The 18,214-nt window shown below is 34.2% G+C and overlaps 1 protein-coding gene across 1 annotated transcript in view; it reads right to left on the bottom strand.

Annotated features, from left to right (window-relative positions):
- mettl24 (methyltransferase like 24) overlaps positions 1 to 9,866 on the bottom strand; it is a 169,795-nt gene extending 159,929 nt beyond the window's left edge. Inside the window, exon 1 of the mRNA XM_030129322.1 lies at positions 9,223 to 9,866. Coding sequence (XP_029985182.1) covers positions 9,223 to 9,543 — 321 coding nt within the window. The 5' untranslated portion in view covers positions 9,544 to 9,866. The remainder of the gene's footprint in view (positions 1 to 9,222) is intronic.
- Between the last annotated feature and the right edge of the window lie 8,348 nt (positions 9,867 to 18,214).

Here is an 18,214-nt window from a genome sequence, read left to right as displayed (position 1 = left end):
CACCGGGCTGGTTCCGGTGTGGGCAAACAAACGTCATAACTCCTCAAATACAAGTTTCCGAAGGTAAGAGGGGAAAGGAAATGAGGTGCACAACAACGGGAGACAAGCCAAGCCGAGTCGAACCGGTTCCACATAGCAGAAAATGCGGTAATAGAGGAATTAGTAAAAGGTCTTTAGTTTCACTTTCACTCCCCCCCCCCCCCCCCCCCCCCAAACTGGGCCCGGCGTCATTTGTTTCCTATTATTAGTACATACTGTATACGTTATATTTTCTGTGCAGAGATGGAAATAGAAAGACAGTTAATGCAAACACACCCGTTTGTACTCTTTTATTCCTTCACCCAATGAGAATCGATAAGAGAAACCGATAAAGAATGGATCGATAAGGAATATCGATAATGGAATCGGAATTGTTAAATCCTTAACGATTCCCATCCCTAAATGTGAAAACAGCTGGAGGGAAGTGGAGCTGCAGCTGTTTCTGCATTGTGTTTGTTGCAGTTGCCGCTGCCGCTGCCAGGCGGCTGTGTGAACCTCCACTTCCCACAATGCATGTCGTGACAAAATTCCGAAGATGCCCAAGTTACCTCCCGGCTCTGTTTGTAAACAAATGGTTTGTTTATGGTGAACACATTGTGTGACACCATGTACGTGTAAGCGGAGTCCCATGGTTGTAAAAAGTGAAAAAAAATTGATAATTGGCCAATTATTTTATTCAGACCGAATAAAATAATTGGTCAGACTTTTATCAGAAATATATGAGAATTAAACATTTTTTAGTTTCAAAACCTGGTGGATTGTGTTACATTTTAGTTTGACAAACGCTTATCTGGAGTATTTTAAACCCTTTCGTGCATGAATAATGAGAACTTTAATGAAGTTTTTTTTTTTTTTTTCTGAGTGTTTTTATTCCTCTTATAGCATGAAAAAAAAATGCATTGATTTTTTTATGAACCTATTTTTCATGGAGTTACAAAAATCTCCTCTCAGCTGGACACCATGCATTTGATTTTAGAAGCAAAGAAACATGTATTTACTGATGTACTGAGAAAACTAGGAAATAAAAACATTTCTAATGCTGCTAATCTGATGTTTTCTCACATTTTAACATACTTGCAAGAAGATAATATGCAAAAAAACATTATTTTAAAAAAACAAACAAGCAAAACAAAACTTAATTACAGGCTAATAACAGTTAACATTTTCTTTTTTACACTCAGATATGTTAGTGCAGATCAGGTTTATCTAGAACAGCAAAATTACAGTAATGGTATGAATTATAGTGTATGGGATGATACATAACCGTCCACTGTGTTGGCTGATTTGCAACTAAAACAACAAAATCCATGAATATACAAGAGAACAGCTGGAGAATAACTGTCCACTGGAGTGACCACTATGCATGAAAGGGTTAAGATGACAAAAGAAAAGTGTAAAAATGCCAGATCGCACAGTACAGCTTTAACCTGTTTAACCCTGACCATATTTTCAGGGGAAAAACGCCTAAACAGACATACCCAAAGTAAATGAAGAATTCCTTCACAATAATAAGGTTCATATGGATATTTTTGGTGTCTGTGGACATTTACAGACCTCACAGAATCTATTCCCATTGTCTAAAATATTGTATCTATTACTATGCCTGAGTAAACTGTAACAAACTAAAAGAGAAATTAGAATTTTTTTATCCTCGCCTGTTTTTTTTTCGTCTGGATTGACGATGATATGCATAAATGAATTGTTTGTGTCTGAGATTTTTAATAGCGTATTTTTCACCCCATAAAGATTAAAAATCATGTTTGAACATTAAAGTTTGCACTAAAATACACTTTTGATGTACTTTTATTAACATTAGGGTCTAAACTTTGAGCAAAAGTTGAAAAAAAACATTCACTGTCCTGATTTATTATATTTTCATAGTAGATGAATATTAACCCATAAAGACCCAGTACTACTTTTGTGCCAGTTCCCAAATGAATTTTCTCTTTATTTTAACCTTTCTTAAGTGATTTATCACCATTTATTTTAATATTATGCTCTATATTTTGTGCTTTTTTGTGATAATCATGTCTTTTCCTATATTTAATTGACTGATCATGTAGATGTTCATAAAAGCTCAGATTAAAGTTGAGGGTTATTATATCAAAACAGAGAAAACTGAAGAAAAAGTGACTTTTTTAGCAAAATATATCATTGACTAAACATAAAACAAGAATCTCCATCCAGTGTCATTGATCCAACTCCATGGGTTTTACTGGTAAATCAATGTTGTAGAAGATGATGGTGTTTCCGTGGTAACTACAGAGCCTCTGAACATCCAAATGGGTCATATCTGATGACTATGAAAAGATGACAAACTGTATTTTACACCAATTATTTACATATTTTGATAGGATTAGTGGATCAACAGGTATTAAACAGTTTAGATCAGTAGATGGTTTGTGTCACCAGTGGCTTTTTGGGTCTTTATGGGTTAATGTACACTGAACAAAAATATAAACGCACCACTTTTGTTTTTGCTCCCATTTTTCATGAGCTGAACTCAAAGATCTAAAACTTTTTCTGTGTACACACAAGGTTTATTTCTCTCAAATATTGTTCACAAATCTGTCTAAATTTGTGTTAGTGAACACTTCTTCTTTGCTGAGATACAGGGGTTGGACAAAATAATGGAAACACCTTCACCTCAAGATGATAATGCCCCAATCCATACAGCTAGAATTGTTAAAGAATGGCATGAGGAACATTCTAATGAAGTTGAGCATCTCGTATGGACGGCACAGTCCCCGGACCTCAACATTATTGAGCATTTATGGTCAGTTTTAGAGATTCAAGTAAGACGTCAATTTCCACCGCCATCGTCTCTAAAAGAGTTGGAGGGTATTCTAACTGAAGAATGGCTTAAAATTCCTTTGGAAAACATTCACAAGTTGGATGAATCAATACCTCGGAGAATTGAGGCTGTAATTACCGCAAAAGGCGGACCTACACCATATTAACCCTTTCATGCACGAATTATGAGAACCTTAGTCAAGATTTTTTTCTTCAGTGTTTAGCCATGAAAAAAACAATGTGATCGAGTTTTTTTTTTCTATGGAGTTACAAAAATATCCATGCATTTAATTTTTGAAGTAAAGAAACGTGTTTAAAACCGAATATCAGAAAGTGATATGAAAACAATGAAATAAAAACATTTTTAATGCTGCTAATCTGATGCCTTCTCACATTTTAAGATATTCTAATGCTGGTAATTACTCACTTCATGGAGATAATATGCAAAAAAAAAACCCTTCTTGCCTGACAAATAACAATTGATTTACACTCAAACATGTTAGTGCAGATCAGGTTTATCAAGAACAGTAAAGTTACAGTAATGGTATGAATTATAGTGTATGGGATGGTGCATAACTGTCCACTGTGTTGCCTGATATGGAACTAAAACAACAAAACCCATTAATATACAAGAGAAAAGCTGGAGAAGAACTATCCACTGGAGTGGACAGTGCATGAAAGGGTTAAATTATATTTTGTGGATTTTTTAAGGTGTTTCCATTATTTTGTCCAACCCCTGTAATCCATCCACCTCACAGGTGTGGCATATCAAGATGCTGATTAGACAGCAGGATTTTTGCACAGGTGTGCCTTAGGCTGGCCACAATAAAAGGCCACTCCAAAATGTGCAGTTTTATCACACAGCACAATACCACAGATGTCACAAGTTTTGAGGGAATATGAAATCGGCATGCTGACTACAGGAATCTCCACCAGAGCTTTTGCCTGTGAATTGAATGTTCATTTCTCTACCATAAACCATCTCCAAAGGTGTTTCAGAGAATTCATGAAGAAGACTGTGCGAGGAAAATGGTGGTCACACCAAATACTGACTGGTTTTCTGACCCCCCTGGACCACCCAATACAGTAAAAGTGCACATTTTAGAGTGGCCTTTTATTGTGGCCAGCCTAAGTCACACCTGTGCAATAATCCTGCTGTCTAATCAGCATCTTGATATGCCACACCTGTGAGGTGGATGGATTATCTCAGCAAAGGACAAAGGAGAAGTGTTCACTAACACAGATTTAGACAAATTTATGAACAATATTTGAGAGAAATAGGCCTTTTGTGTTCGTAGAAAAAGTTTTAGATCTTTGAGTTCAGCTCATGAAAAATGGGAGCAAAAACAAAAGTGGTGTGTTTATATTTTTTGTTCAGTGTAATTTTTCGGCCCGCGGGCGGGCTGATAGGGCTAAAGGGGTTTTAAGCAAACAATTTATAACATTACATTTCCTCTTCTTCTTTTCCATTTTGGTTCATGATGTATGATTTATGATGTTCATCCAACATTTTATAGAGTCTTACAGTTTTTATTTATTTCAGTTAACGAAAATGTTTTTTCAATTTTAGTTTTCGTCATTTCGTTCGTTTTCGTTAATAATAATAATAATAATAATAACCTTGGCAGAGACACAGACCAGCAGCAGAGTAAAGACAGTTTGCAGCCGTGGAACAAATGGAAACATTCCTTTGGGAGCTGACACAGAAGTAGCTCTGGGTCTTCATGGGTTAAATTGTTATTCGGATGAAACTGATTAATTGTATTCTTCTGTTTATATAAAAAAAAAAGGATGCAAACAGCTTTGTATTGCTAGAATTCACGGTGACAAATTCAGTTTTTGAACTTCAAAGCGCCTCCGAGGTGTTCATTGAACATGCATTGATCCTGCTGTCTGTTCTTCCTTCATCACCCTCCAGGGATTACTGAGCTTTAAGCCACTGACTCACAGAGATGGAGTGAATGCCTCTTATTAAGCCGCTCTGTCTCCAACCAGAGGGTTTTAGCATCAGATAACTGAACTACCATCTGAACTGCACCAATTAAGACCAGGGGCGTACGGAAAGATATCACGATATTTCATTTCACGATATTGTATGGATATTTTTTAAGTGTTTATTCAAATGCAGATATTGTTTTTGGTTTTCTTTATGGTTGATCGAGCTCTTTAATTTCTATCGTCACATGGGTATTGTACTCTGTTGTTCGTATACTACTGAAGTACTATTGATATTGGAGGTCATATGTGTAGTTTTTTTTGAAATTGATAACACTGTTTTGTTAAATAACGGTTATTTCAAGCATCTAAAAACACTTTTTACCGTCTGAAAGAGGCAGATGGTAGTTCCTCTGCTGGGATTACACAAAAATAATGTTCTGACATTGGATAATTCAGGGACTGTCCACTATGTTTTCGTTTGAGCAGGATCTTAAACTGTAATGTCTGCAAAACATGTTTTTATTTATTTCTTTATTTCTTGTGTGTGTTTTTTGTACTGTTAAAGCCACGTTATAACTTTATCTATCCAAATCCTGTGCTTTAAGTTTTTTCAGAGGACAATTTTATGATCAAACATTAGGTCATGTTCTGATCAAACAATAATAATAATAATAATAATAATAATAATAATAATAATAATAATAATAATAATAATAATAATAATAATTTCTTTAGCATTTGCGCATATTTCTGGTGTAATTCAATTTATCCAGGAAATAATCTTTTAAAAAATATATATCACCTGGTCAACAGTATTGTGATATATTGCGATATATCAAATTGTGATTTGTATTTTATCACCACATTCTTGCCAATACACACCCCTAGTTAAGAGCTTAAAAGTTAGTATTATTAACTTTTTATAGGGCAGTCATTGAAATACCATGGAGTTAGATCAATGACAGTGGATGGAGATGCTTGTTTTTACATTCAGTTGTTAAAATCTTTGCGGGGAAAAGTAACTTTTTCCTCAGTTTTCTCTGTTTTTGATATAATAATCTTCAACTTTCAAAATTAATGAAGTTACCTTATTTGGTTCCTTCCACATAAGTGGCAAAAAAAAAAAAAAAAAAAAAAAAAATCCAAGTATATATATTTAAAAATACAAGAAAAACACATGAAACTGAAAGAAACATGTATTTTAGAAAATGTGTTATGATTTTTTATTTTTATTTTTTTTTGGTGGTCTTTTTGTTCATTTGCGTTACCCCTGTCACAATATTTGTTTTTTTATTTGTTATTTATTTGCGTTAGATGTCATACCTGTTGCCAGACAATAGTCTGGTTTTGTCTGTCTTTTATGTTTTGTGTGTCACTTCCTGTTTTATTTTGTTAAGTTTTCCCTCATGTGTCTTGTCTGTCGTCTTTACTTCCTGTTCCCCGCTCATCCTGACCTCTGTCCTGATTACCTGTCTCCGCCCTGATTTGCTCCACCTGTATCTAGTTGTCTTCCCTCTCTTTTGTGTATTTAAACCCTGTCTTTTCCCTTTGTCAGTCGCCAGTTTGTAACTCCAGTAGTTCAGACCAACGTTCTTGACCTCGTTTGTTCGTTTGCTTGCCTGTTTTTTGACCTGTTTTTGGATCCCTCGGTTTCTCGTCTTCTGCCTGATCCCTGTCGGTTTTGTCTGCCTCATCTGATCTGGTTTTGACCTTCTCGCCCTGACTATCGGTACGTGAGTTTGCCTAGTCCTTATGTCCTGTTGCTCGGTTGTTAGCCTGCCTGTGTATGACCTGTTTCCGTCCCTGACCTCCCTCTGCTTTTCCCCAGTCGGGGAAAAGAATCCTAACACCGCTCGGGGAGACGGGCTGCTGCCCTCGATCCGGAGGACTAATCTGAGGAGAAAGATCCCCACCATTATCCTCAAGATTCTGTCACTCATTATATTTTTTCACCTGTGTGTGAACAATAAACCTTTTGGAACTAACTTTTGTTGTTGGAGTTCTGCATTTGGATTCTGGGTTTGTACTAACAGTATTACATTAGATGAGGTCATAAAAAGGCTTACATTTGTGAAATTAGGAGAAAAAATATTGTTTTGTAGAAAATCAATGAAGTTACCATATTTGGTTCCTTCCACATAAGTGGCAAAAAAAAAAAAAAAAAAAAAAAAATCAAAGAAGTGTATAAATAAATAAATAAATAAATAAATAAATAATATATATACCAAAATATATCATTGACTAAACATAAAACAAGAATCTCCATCCAGTGTCATTGATCCAACTCCATGGGTTTTACTGGTAAATCAATGTTGTAGAAGATGATGGTGTTTCCGTGGTAACTACAGAGCCTCTGAACATCCAAATGGGTCATATCTGATGACTATGAAAAGATGACAAACTGTATTTTACACCAATTATTTACATATTTTGATAGGATTAGCGGATCAACAGGTATTAAACAGTTTAGATCAGTAGATGGTTTGTGTCACCAGTGGCTTTTTGGGTCTTTATGGGTTAATGTACACTGAACAAAAATATAAACGCACCACTTTTGTTTTTGCTCCCATTTTTCATGAGCTGAACTCAAAGATGTAAAACTTTTTCTGTGTACACACAAGGTTTATTTCTCTCAAATATTGTTCACAAATCTGTCTAAATTTGTGTTAGTGAACACTTCTTCTTTGCTGAGATACAGGGGTTGGACAAAATAATGGAAACACCTTCACCTCAAGATGATAATGCCCCAATCCGTACAGCTAGAATTGTTAAAGAATGGCATGAGGAACATTCTAATGAAGTTGAGCATCTCGTATGGCCGGCACAGTCCCCGGACCTCAACATTATTGAGCATTTATGGTCAGTTTTAGAGATTCAAGTAAGACGTCGATTTCCACCGCCATCGTCTCTAAAAGAGTTGGAGGGTATTCTAACTGAAGAATGGCTTAAAATTCCTTTGGAAACAATTCACAAGTTGTATGAATCAATACCTCGGAGAATTGAGGCTGTAATTGCCACAAAAGGCGGACCTACACCATATTAAATTATATTTTGTGGATTTTTTAAGGTGTTTCCATTATTTTGTCCAACCCCTGTAATCCATCCACCTCACAGGTGTGGCATATCAAGATGCTGATTAGACAGCAGGATTTTTGCACAGGTGTGCCTTAGGCTGGCCACAATAAAAGGCCACTCCAAAATGTGCAGTTTTATCACACAGCACAATACCACAGATGTCACAAGTTTTGAGGGAATATGCAATTGGCATGCTGACTTCAGGAATCTCCACCAGAGCTTTTGCCTGTGAATTGAATGTTCATTTCTCTACCATAAGCCATCTCCAAAGCTGTTTCAGAGAATTCATGAAGAAGACTGTGCGAGGGAAAAAAAAAAAAAAAAAAAAAAAAAAAAAAAAAAAAAAAAAAATATATATATATATATATATATATGTATATATCCTACTATAATGGACATTCTGTGTCTGAATCGTGTCCAATCGATATCCCGATGTTGTAGCACGGGAGGGCGTATGGGTGCACTTCCACTGTTGCACCACAGGAGGGCTCTATCGCACAATGGCACCACAGGTACAATACCGCTAGTATATATAAATGCATGAAAAACACATTTAAGGTGAAAGGAGCACGTATTTTAGAACATGTCTTAATTTTTTTGGCCCGTTTGTTTTCATTACCCCTGTCACAATATTTGTCTATTTAACTCTTTATAGTTCACTCATAGAAATACTCTAAAATTCAACTTTTCAACCTTTGTGTCTTAGATGAGGTCATAACAAGACTTTATTACTTTTGTGAAATAAAAAAAAAAAAAAAAAAAAAAAAATACTGTTATGTAGAAAATCAATGAAGTTACCATATTTGGTTCCTTCCACATAAGTGTAAAAAAAAAAAAAAAAAAAAAAACCCAAGAAGTATAAAAAAATACAAGAAAAACACATGTAAGGTAAAAGGAACATGTATTTTAGAATGTGTCTAATGAGCTTTTTTTTTTTTTTGTAGTCTGTTTTTTTGTCACAATATTTGTCTATTTGTAAGTCTATAAGTCTATTTATTTAAGTTCATGCATAGAAATGATCTGAAATTCAACATTTCAACCTTTGTGTGTTAGATGAGGTCATAACAAGACTTATTTTTGTGAAATAAAAAAAAAAAAAAATCACTGTTATGTAGAAAATCAATGAAGTTACCATATTTAGTTCCTTCCACATAAGTGGCAAAAAAAAATAAAAAAAAATTTAAAAAAAATCCAAAAAGTATAAAAAATACAAGAAAAACACATGTAAGATGAAAGGAACATGTCTTATGAACTTTTTTTGCGGTCTGTTTGTTTTTGTTACCCATCACATTATTTGTCTACCACTAAATAAATAAAAATGACAAAAAAACCCCCAAAAAAGTCACTTGTCCGATAAAGGGTTAAATCAGAATGTACCTTTTTGTGCTGGTGTAGAGGTGGGCAGCATGCAGGTGAGGGGTCCTCTGCACCTCCATCTCTCTTTCTTCCCGCTCTGTCCTTCTTGAGCGTTCGAACGTAGGAGATCCTCCTCTTGCCGTCTCCGTGTCCCTGCGTCTCCGTCTGCGCAGACGTCTGTTTACTTCGGCTTCCTCTGGACTGAATCCTACGTCTGGGAGTCAGAGGTGCTGCTGGGTTCTGCCAACGCATCTCCAGGTAAACGTGAACGCACAAACCCACAGCGGTGAGGACCACCACCACACGTAGCAGCAGACCCCGGGTCAGCCAGTCCCAGCCCATGTCAGTGGGTTGGATCCTCTAGTGGGTCCTGTCCCTCTGGGTGGTCTCAGTCCATCTCTGCAACTGGACACTCGTGTTGTTTAGTTTCCTTCCCATTCTTCTTCTTCTTCTTCTTCTTGTTGGTGTGGTGACGTATCGCCTCCTGTCAATCAAACCTCTACGGGTAAACAGAACCATATGTGAGCGTGCATCTGGACCTGCATGAATCTGTGCATGTTAATATGTGTGTGTGTGTGTGAGTGTGTATGAGGTTCTGCAAACAGATTCAGAAGTACAATGTGTGCCACCCTCTTTGAAAACTTCAGGAACTCCCTCTTCACGTCGTCAAGTCCCCCCTTTTTTCTCCAAACATGCACGCCCCTTTAATTTGCTTTCTTTTTCTTTTTATCTGGCTCACATCACACACACACACACACACACACACACACCCCTCTGTTGCTCCATTGCTCCGTTGCCCCTCCTTGGGGTTGTCTCTTCCGCCCCGTTGACTCTCGGGTTACTGTGAAACCCTAGATCTGGGCGGGCCCTGCTCCTGAACCACCAGTCCATGCAGGTCTTTCTGAGCCTCTACATGTTGGACTGGATCGCACAACATTATCTGGACAACGTATTTTAACCCTTTATAGTTTACTTATAGGAATACTGAGAAATTCAACAGTTCAACCTGAGTGTGTTATTGGAGGACAGAACAAGACGGTATTAGTTTTGTGAAAAGTAAAAAAAAAAAAACACTGTTATGTAGAACATCAAGGTCAGTGAAGTTACCATATTTGGTTCCTTAAACATAGGTCGCAAAAAAAAAAAAAAATCCAAGAAGTATAAGTATATATATATATATATATATATATATATATATATATATATATATATATATATATATATATATATATATATATAGATAGATAGATAGATAGATAGATAGATATAGATAGATATATATTTAAAAATACAGGATTAGAAGGATGAGGCAAAATCCATGTTACTTTTGTGAAATTAAAAAAAAACAAAACATATATATTGTTACGTAGAAAATCAAGGTTATTGAAGTTACCATATTTGGTTCCTTACCCCTAAATGGCAAGACTGAATAAATTAATAAAAAATCCAAGAAGTTTATATAAAAAATACAAGACAAACACATGTAAGTTGAAAGGAACATGTACTCTAGAACATTAGAACATCACTTTTAGAACATTAGATCAACATAAGTGCTGTCAGCTGTTCTAAACGACTGTTCAAGCAAATCAAATTCACTATGAATGAACCCTTTATAGTTCACTCATATAAATACTCTGAAATTTACTCTGAAATTCAACATTTCAACCTTAGTGTGTTATTGGAGGACAGAACAAGACTTTAATACTTTGGTGAAATGTGGGGAAAAAAAAAAAAAAAAAAATCCAAGAAGTATATAAAAAGTATAGGTATATAAATTTTTTTAAAAAAATACAACACAATACTTTTGTGACATTTCATATATATATATATATATATATATATATATATATATATATATATATATATATATATATATATGTATATATATATGTACAGTACAGGCCAAAAGTTTGGACACACCTTCTCATTCTTTGCATTTTCTTTATTTTCATGACTATTTACATTGTAGATTCTCACTGAAGGCATCAAAACTATGAATGAACACATGTGGAATTATGTACTTAACAAAAAAGTGTGAAATAACTGAAAACATCTCTTATATTCTAGTTTCTTCAAAGTAGCCACCCTTAGCTCTGATGACTGTTTTGCACACTCTTGGCATTCTCTTGATGAGCTTCCAGAGGTAGTCACCTGAAATGGTTTCCCAACAGTCTTGAAGAAGTTCCCAGAGATGCTTAGCACTTGTTGGCCCTTTTGCCTTCACTCTGCGGTCCAGCTCACCCCAAACCATCTCGATTGGGTTCAGGTCCGGTGACTGTGGAGGCCAGGTCATCTGGCGCAGCACTCCATCACTCTCCTTCTTGGTCAGATATCCCTCACACAGCCTGGAGGTGTGTTTGGGGTCATTGTCCTGTTGAAACATAAATGATGGTCCAACTAAACGCAAACCGGATGGAATGGCATGTCACTTCAGGATGCTGTGGTAGCCATGCTGATTCAGGTTGCCTTCAATCTTGAATAAATCCCCAACAACGTCACCAGCAAAGCACCCCCACACCATCACACCTCCCCCTCCATGCTTCACGGTGGGAACCAGGCATGTAGCATCCATCCGTTCACCTTTTCTGCAGTCGCACAAAGACACGGCGGTTGGATCCAAAGATCTGCAAATTTGGACTCATCAGACCAAAGCACAGATTTCCACTGGTCTAATGTCCATTCCTTGGGTTTCTTGGCCCAAATAAATCTCTTCTGTTTGTTGCCTCTCCTGAGCAGTGGTTTCCTAGCAGCTATTTGACCATGAAGGCCTGATTCACGCAGTCTCCTCTTAACAGTTGTTGTAGAGATGTGTCTGCTGCTAGAGCTCTGTGTGGTATTCATCTGGTCTCTAATCTGAGCTGCTGTTAATTTGCGATTTCTGAGGCTGGTGACTCGCATGAACTTATCTTCAGCATCAGAGGTGACTCTTGGTCTTCCTTTCCTGGGGCGGTCCTCATGTGAGCCAGTTTTGTTGGAGCGCTTGATGGTTTTTGCGACTGCACTTGGGGACACATTCAAAGTTTTTGAAATTTTCTTGACTGACTGACCTTCATTTCTTAAAGTAATGATGGCCACTCGTTTGTCTTTACTTAGCTGATTGGTTCTCGCCATAATATGCATTCTAACAGTTGTCCAATAGGGCTGTCAGCTGTGCATCAACCTGACTTCTGCACAACACAACTGATGGTCCCAACCCCATCAATAAGGCAAGAAATTCCACTAAGTAACCCTGACAAGGCACAGCTATGAAGTGGAAACCATTTCAGGTGACTACCTCTTGATGCTCATCAAGAGAATGCCAAGGGTGTGCAAGGCAGTCATCAGAGCTAAGGGTGGCTACTTTGAAGAAACTAGAATATAAGAGATGTTTTCAGTTATTTCACACTTTTTTGTTAAGTACATAATTCCACATGTGTTCATTCATAGTTTTGATGCCTTCAGTGAGAATCTACAATGTAAATAGTCATGAAAATAAAGAAAATGCGAAGAATGAGAAGGTGTGTCCAAACTTTTGGCCTGTACTGTATGTATATGAAAAACACATGTAAGGTGGAACCTGTATTTTCGAACATTAGACCCACATCAGTGCTGATCCAGACCCCTGTCCACATCCACATTCTCCCTTTGAACATCATTCCTTCCATTAGTACCATTACTTCCTGGTACCTAACAAAGCAGGTCCACTCACTGTTCATGCAGAGGTGGACCTTACAGACCCTGGAGACCACATTGGACCTGAGATTATGAAACAAAAATATATGGCAATATATTGAAAAATATAATGCATCATATTAAAAAAATACATTTCCATATATGGGAAAGTAGTGCATATATTTTCCAATATACTGCACTATATGCTTTAATCATATATTGATACATATAAAACATATATTGCAATGAAGACAAAAACTGCCCTATAGTTTTGCATATAGTTTTATTGTAACTCAATTTCTTTCCATTGACACAAGTTTACATAAAGCAGATATTTATCAACACTTACATTACTTGGTATGTATAATAACATATTTCATGAAAATCTGCATTGTGATATACATGAAAAAAGTGTTAACTGAAAAAAGATGCCTTCTTAGTCATTTTGGCAACATAGGATGAAAAAGATGTACATATATATACATGCATATTTTTTGAAGTGTATTTCAAAATATATAATTACATATATTTAGTAATAAACTAGACAATATATGTATGTATATATGCATACATACATTAGGAAGTGTATTACTAAATATATAATGACATATATTTACATATATAAGTAAATATATTGTCATATATGTTTCAATATATGAAAAGCGGCAATTCCTTATGTATTTTTCAATATATTGTAATATAATACAAAATATATTGACACAATATATTATTCTGTATATTTTAAATATAAATATATATTATACAGTAATATATTTTTCAGTCAGTAATATATTGACAGTCAATGTATAGAGAAATATATTTTCTTTGCATAAGGGATGTTGACTCACTGAGCTGTTACTGTCACTGTCTTGTAATGTATGTGGAAATGACCAAAAATAGTCACTTGCCCAATATAGGGACAACAGTCTTAAGCCAATTTCAGACTTTTTTTTTTTTTTTTTTTTTAAACACATGACATGAAGAATCACTCATACGTAGCCTGTTGTAAGGAATCATGTTTTTTCTTTGTTAATACTTATGATTATTGACATTATTTGTATTTGTTTTTTTTTTTTTTTTTTTTACTTTGGCCTTATGACTACTGCTGAAATTAACTCTGCTGTTTTAACAAAGGGTTAAAGCAGCAGAGTTATTTTATATACACTGATGACATACACTTAAAAAAAATGCAAAATACATAGGATGTTATTATAATAAATGGTGATATATCATTTAACCCTTTATAGGTCACTCATAGAAATACTCTGAAATTTAAAATATCAGCCTTAGTGTGTTAGTATCCCTCATTTTACCATAAAACATCTGAGCAGCACTTACTAAAAAGTAAACAAACGCAATAAAACAACTGACAAAAATCACTAATTTTCACTATTTACAGCTTCTAAATGTCTATAAATCTCTATAAACAACATGCTTCTTTTCCTCACTGAGGCACGGGATTGGCCCCATACTTAATGTTTCCAGAAAGGACTAAAAATAGTCACTTGCCCAATAAAGGGTTAATTTCCTTGTAATAACAAATCTCCAAAAACCAGGCAGCTTCTCGCCTTCTTTCACTTCTCAAACAATTTCCTAAACTTTATCATTGATTTCCCTTCATTTCTCCTCCCCTAAATCTGCTGGTACTTAGAAACAAATTAATAAAGTGTCCCGTTCATTAAACCATATTGATATTTTGGATGAAAACTAGTCCTTATAACTAGTGTTATAAAAACCAACATGCTTCTACAGCTCACTGAGGCATGGGATTGGCCCCATATTTAATGTTTGCGGAAATGACCAAAAATAGTCACTCATAGAAATACTCTGAAATTCAACATTTCAACCTTTGTGTGTTAGATGAGGTCATAACAAGACTTATTTTTGTGAAATTAAAAAAAAAAAAAAAAAATCAATATATCAACCTTAGTGTTTTAGTCTTCCTCTTCTTAACCTTAAAACATCTGAGCAGCACTTATACTAAAAAGTAAACAAACGCTGTAAAACAACTGTTATAAACCGACAAAAATCACTCAGATTTACTATTTACAGCAGGGGTGTCAAACTCATTTTGGTTCAGGGGCCACATTCAACTAAATTTAATCTGAAGAGGGCCAGACCAGTAAAATGTACATATTATTATGTTATTATATGTCAACTCCAAACTTTTCTCTATGTTTTAGTGTGAAAAAAGTAAATTTACATCATGAAAAGGTTCACATCTACAAACTATCCTTTCAAAAGATGTGAATAACATGAACAAACTGGAAAAAACAGTATAATTTTAACAATATTTTGCCTCAGTTTATCATTTACACATGTATGTTAGGACTTACAGATCACAGTGGATCTACAAATACACAAAACATTTAATAACAGGCAGAATATTGTTGAAATTGTACTTACTTCTCTTAAGACATTTCAGGTTGTTCATTTTTTTTTCAGGTTATTTACATTTTTTGCAAAATTAATCTTTGTTTTAGTGGAAATACATGAAAATATTTACATTTACAAAGAGAAAAATGTGGAGTTGTCATTATTTCTGTGTTATTGTGATAATATTTTACTGGTCCTGCCCACTTGAGATCATATTAGTGTGAATGTGGAACCTGAACTCAAAGGATTGTTAATATTTTAGTGTAATTTTTGCATTTTTACAAATTCATCCCGAAGGCCGGACTGGACCCTGTGGCGGGCCGGATTTGGCCCCCGGGCCGCATGTTTGACACCCCTGATTTACAGCTTCTGGACCTCACTGAGGCACGGGATTGGCCCCATATTACAGACATGACCAAAAATAGTCACTTGCTCAATAAAGGGTTAATTTCCTTGTAATAACAAATCTCCAAAAACCAGGCAGCTTCTCGCCTTCTTTCACTTCTCAAACAATTTCCTAAACTTTATCATCGATTTCCCTTCATTTCTCCTCCCCTAAATCTGCTGGTACTTAGAAACAAATTAATAAAGTGTCCCGTTCATTAAACCATATTGATATTTTGGATGAAAACTAGTCCTTATAACTAGTGTTATAAAAACCAACATGCTTCTACAGCTCACTGAGGCACGGGATTGGCCCCATATTTAATGTTTGCGGAAATGACCAAAAATAGTCACTCATAGAAATACTCTGAAATTCAACATTTCAACCTTTGTGTGTTAGATGAGGTCATAACAAGACTTATTTTTGTGAAATTAAAAAAAAAAAAAAAAAAAATCAATATATCAACCTTAGTGTTTTAGTCTTCCTCTTCTTAACCTTAAAACATCTGAGCAGCACTTATACTAAAAAGTAAACAAACGCCTCTCGCCTTCTTTCACTTCTCAAACAATTTCCTAAACTTTATCATCGATTTCCCTTCATTTCTCCTCCCCTAAATCTGCTGGTACTTAGAAACAAATTAATAAAGTGTCCCGTTCATTAAACCATATTGATATTTTGGATGAAAACTGGGCGTGTGTTAATAATCTGCCAAAGCAGATTATGTTTGGATGGAGAAAAGTACCACTTTTGACCGTTTTACTTGAATGGAAGGAGGATTTGCCTGGCTTCACACTGTGTCCTGACAAAGCCAGGAGAATGATAAGGCTGCTTCTGCTTTCTGCTGCTTAGAATCAATGACAAACTTGTTCAAGGATTTGGAGTTACATAGAAACAGATCTTTACTGCCCCCTTAAGTGCAAAAATAGTACTTTATTATATTTGTGTGCTGGTCTGGTGATGCTGAATGTGTATGTATATGTAAGTGTATGTGTATATATGTATATGATGGTATATATGTAAGTATATATAAGTTTATAGTTCTTCCTACTGTTTTTCGACCGTGCAAAATTCAGACTTGCGCGTACTTGAAGATAGATTCTCTTCATTTAAATGTTATTTTGTTTTTGTTTTGGTCTTAATTTGCTTCGTTTTGTTTCATTTTGTTTCTTTGCATGTTCTAAATAAATGAATGAATGAATGAATGAATAAATAAATAAATGTACATATTGCTGGTTTAGACAAATTGGTAAGATCTAATAAGCTATGCTTCTTCTCACTCCTTTTCGAATATGACCCTTTTTGTTTTTCTTTTTTGTGTGTGTGTGTGTGTGTTTATTATTATTTTTTGTGTCCTTGAATTTTCATTTCTTTATTATTTCGTGTAAAGAAGTCAATTTGTAGCAATCAGGAAGCTTGTATCATTTCCATATTCGAAATAAATATAAAAATAATAATACATAAAATAAAAATAATAAAATAAAAATGATAATCAAAATAAGTAGAAATAAAAAGTTATTTTAAATTACTTTGGTTTATAAAAATAATAAATATCCTCATGCTCCTCCCTGTAAAGTTTATGTATGTGTGAAAAGGTACAGAATAATAGCTCCATTTATGCAAGAAAGAAGATTAATGGAATGTGCAGTAAGCAGTAAATCAGCTCCTAAAATACATGAATACAGCTGGAATTTAAGGTAAAAAAAAAAAAAATAAAATAAAATATATATATATATATATATATATATATATATATATATATATATATATATATATATATATATATATAATAACAAATAATAACAAAAATGCAAGAGAAAGATTAATGGAATGTACAATAAACAGTAAATTAGCTTCGAAAATACATGAATACAGCTGGAATTAAAGGTAAAAAAAAAAGATAATAATAATAATAATAATAATAATAATAATAATAATAATAATAATAATAATAATAGTGAAAAATGCAAGAAAAAGATTAATGGAATGTGCAGTAAGCAGTAAATCAGCTCCTAAAATACATGAATACAGCTGGAATTTAAGGTAAAAAAAAAAAAAAAAAATAATAATAATAATAATAATAATGACGAAAAATACAAGAAAAAGATTAATGGAATGTAAAATAAACAGTAAATTAGCTTCTAAAATACATGAATAAAGCTGGAATTAAAGGTAAAAAAAAAGATAATAATAATAATGATAATAACAATAACAATAATAATAATAATAATAATAATAATAATAATAATAATAATAATAATAATAATAATAGTAAATAATGCAAGAAAAAGATGAATGGAATGTACAATAAGCAATAAATTAGCTTCTAAAATACATGAATACAGCTGGAATTTAAAGTTTAAAAAATAACAATAATAATAATAATAATAATAATAATAATAATAATAATAATAATAATAATAATAATAATAGTGAAAAATGCAAGAAAAAGATCAATGGAATGTGCAGTAAGCAGGAAATCAGCTCCTAAAATACATGAATACAGCTGGAATTTAAGGTAAAAAAATAAATAAATAAATTAAAAAAATAAATAAATAAATAAATTATAATAATAACGAAAAATGCAAGAAAAAGATTAATGGA

This window comes from Sphaeramia orbicularis, chromosome 24 (assembly GCF_902148855.1).
Source record: "Sphaeramia orbicularis chromosome 24, fSphaOr1.1, whole genome shotgun sequence".
In the NCBI taxonomy this organism is placed as follows: Eukaryota; Metazoa; Chordata; class Actinopteri; order Kurtiformes; family Apogonidae; genus Sphaeramia; species Sphaeramia orbicularis.
The sequence above is the reverse complement of the archived record's forward strand: the minus strand, read 5'-3'. Positions and strand labels throughout refer to the sequence as shown.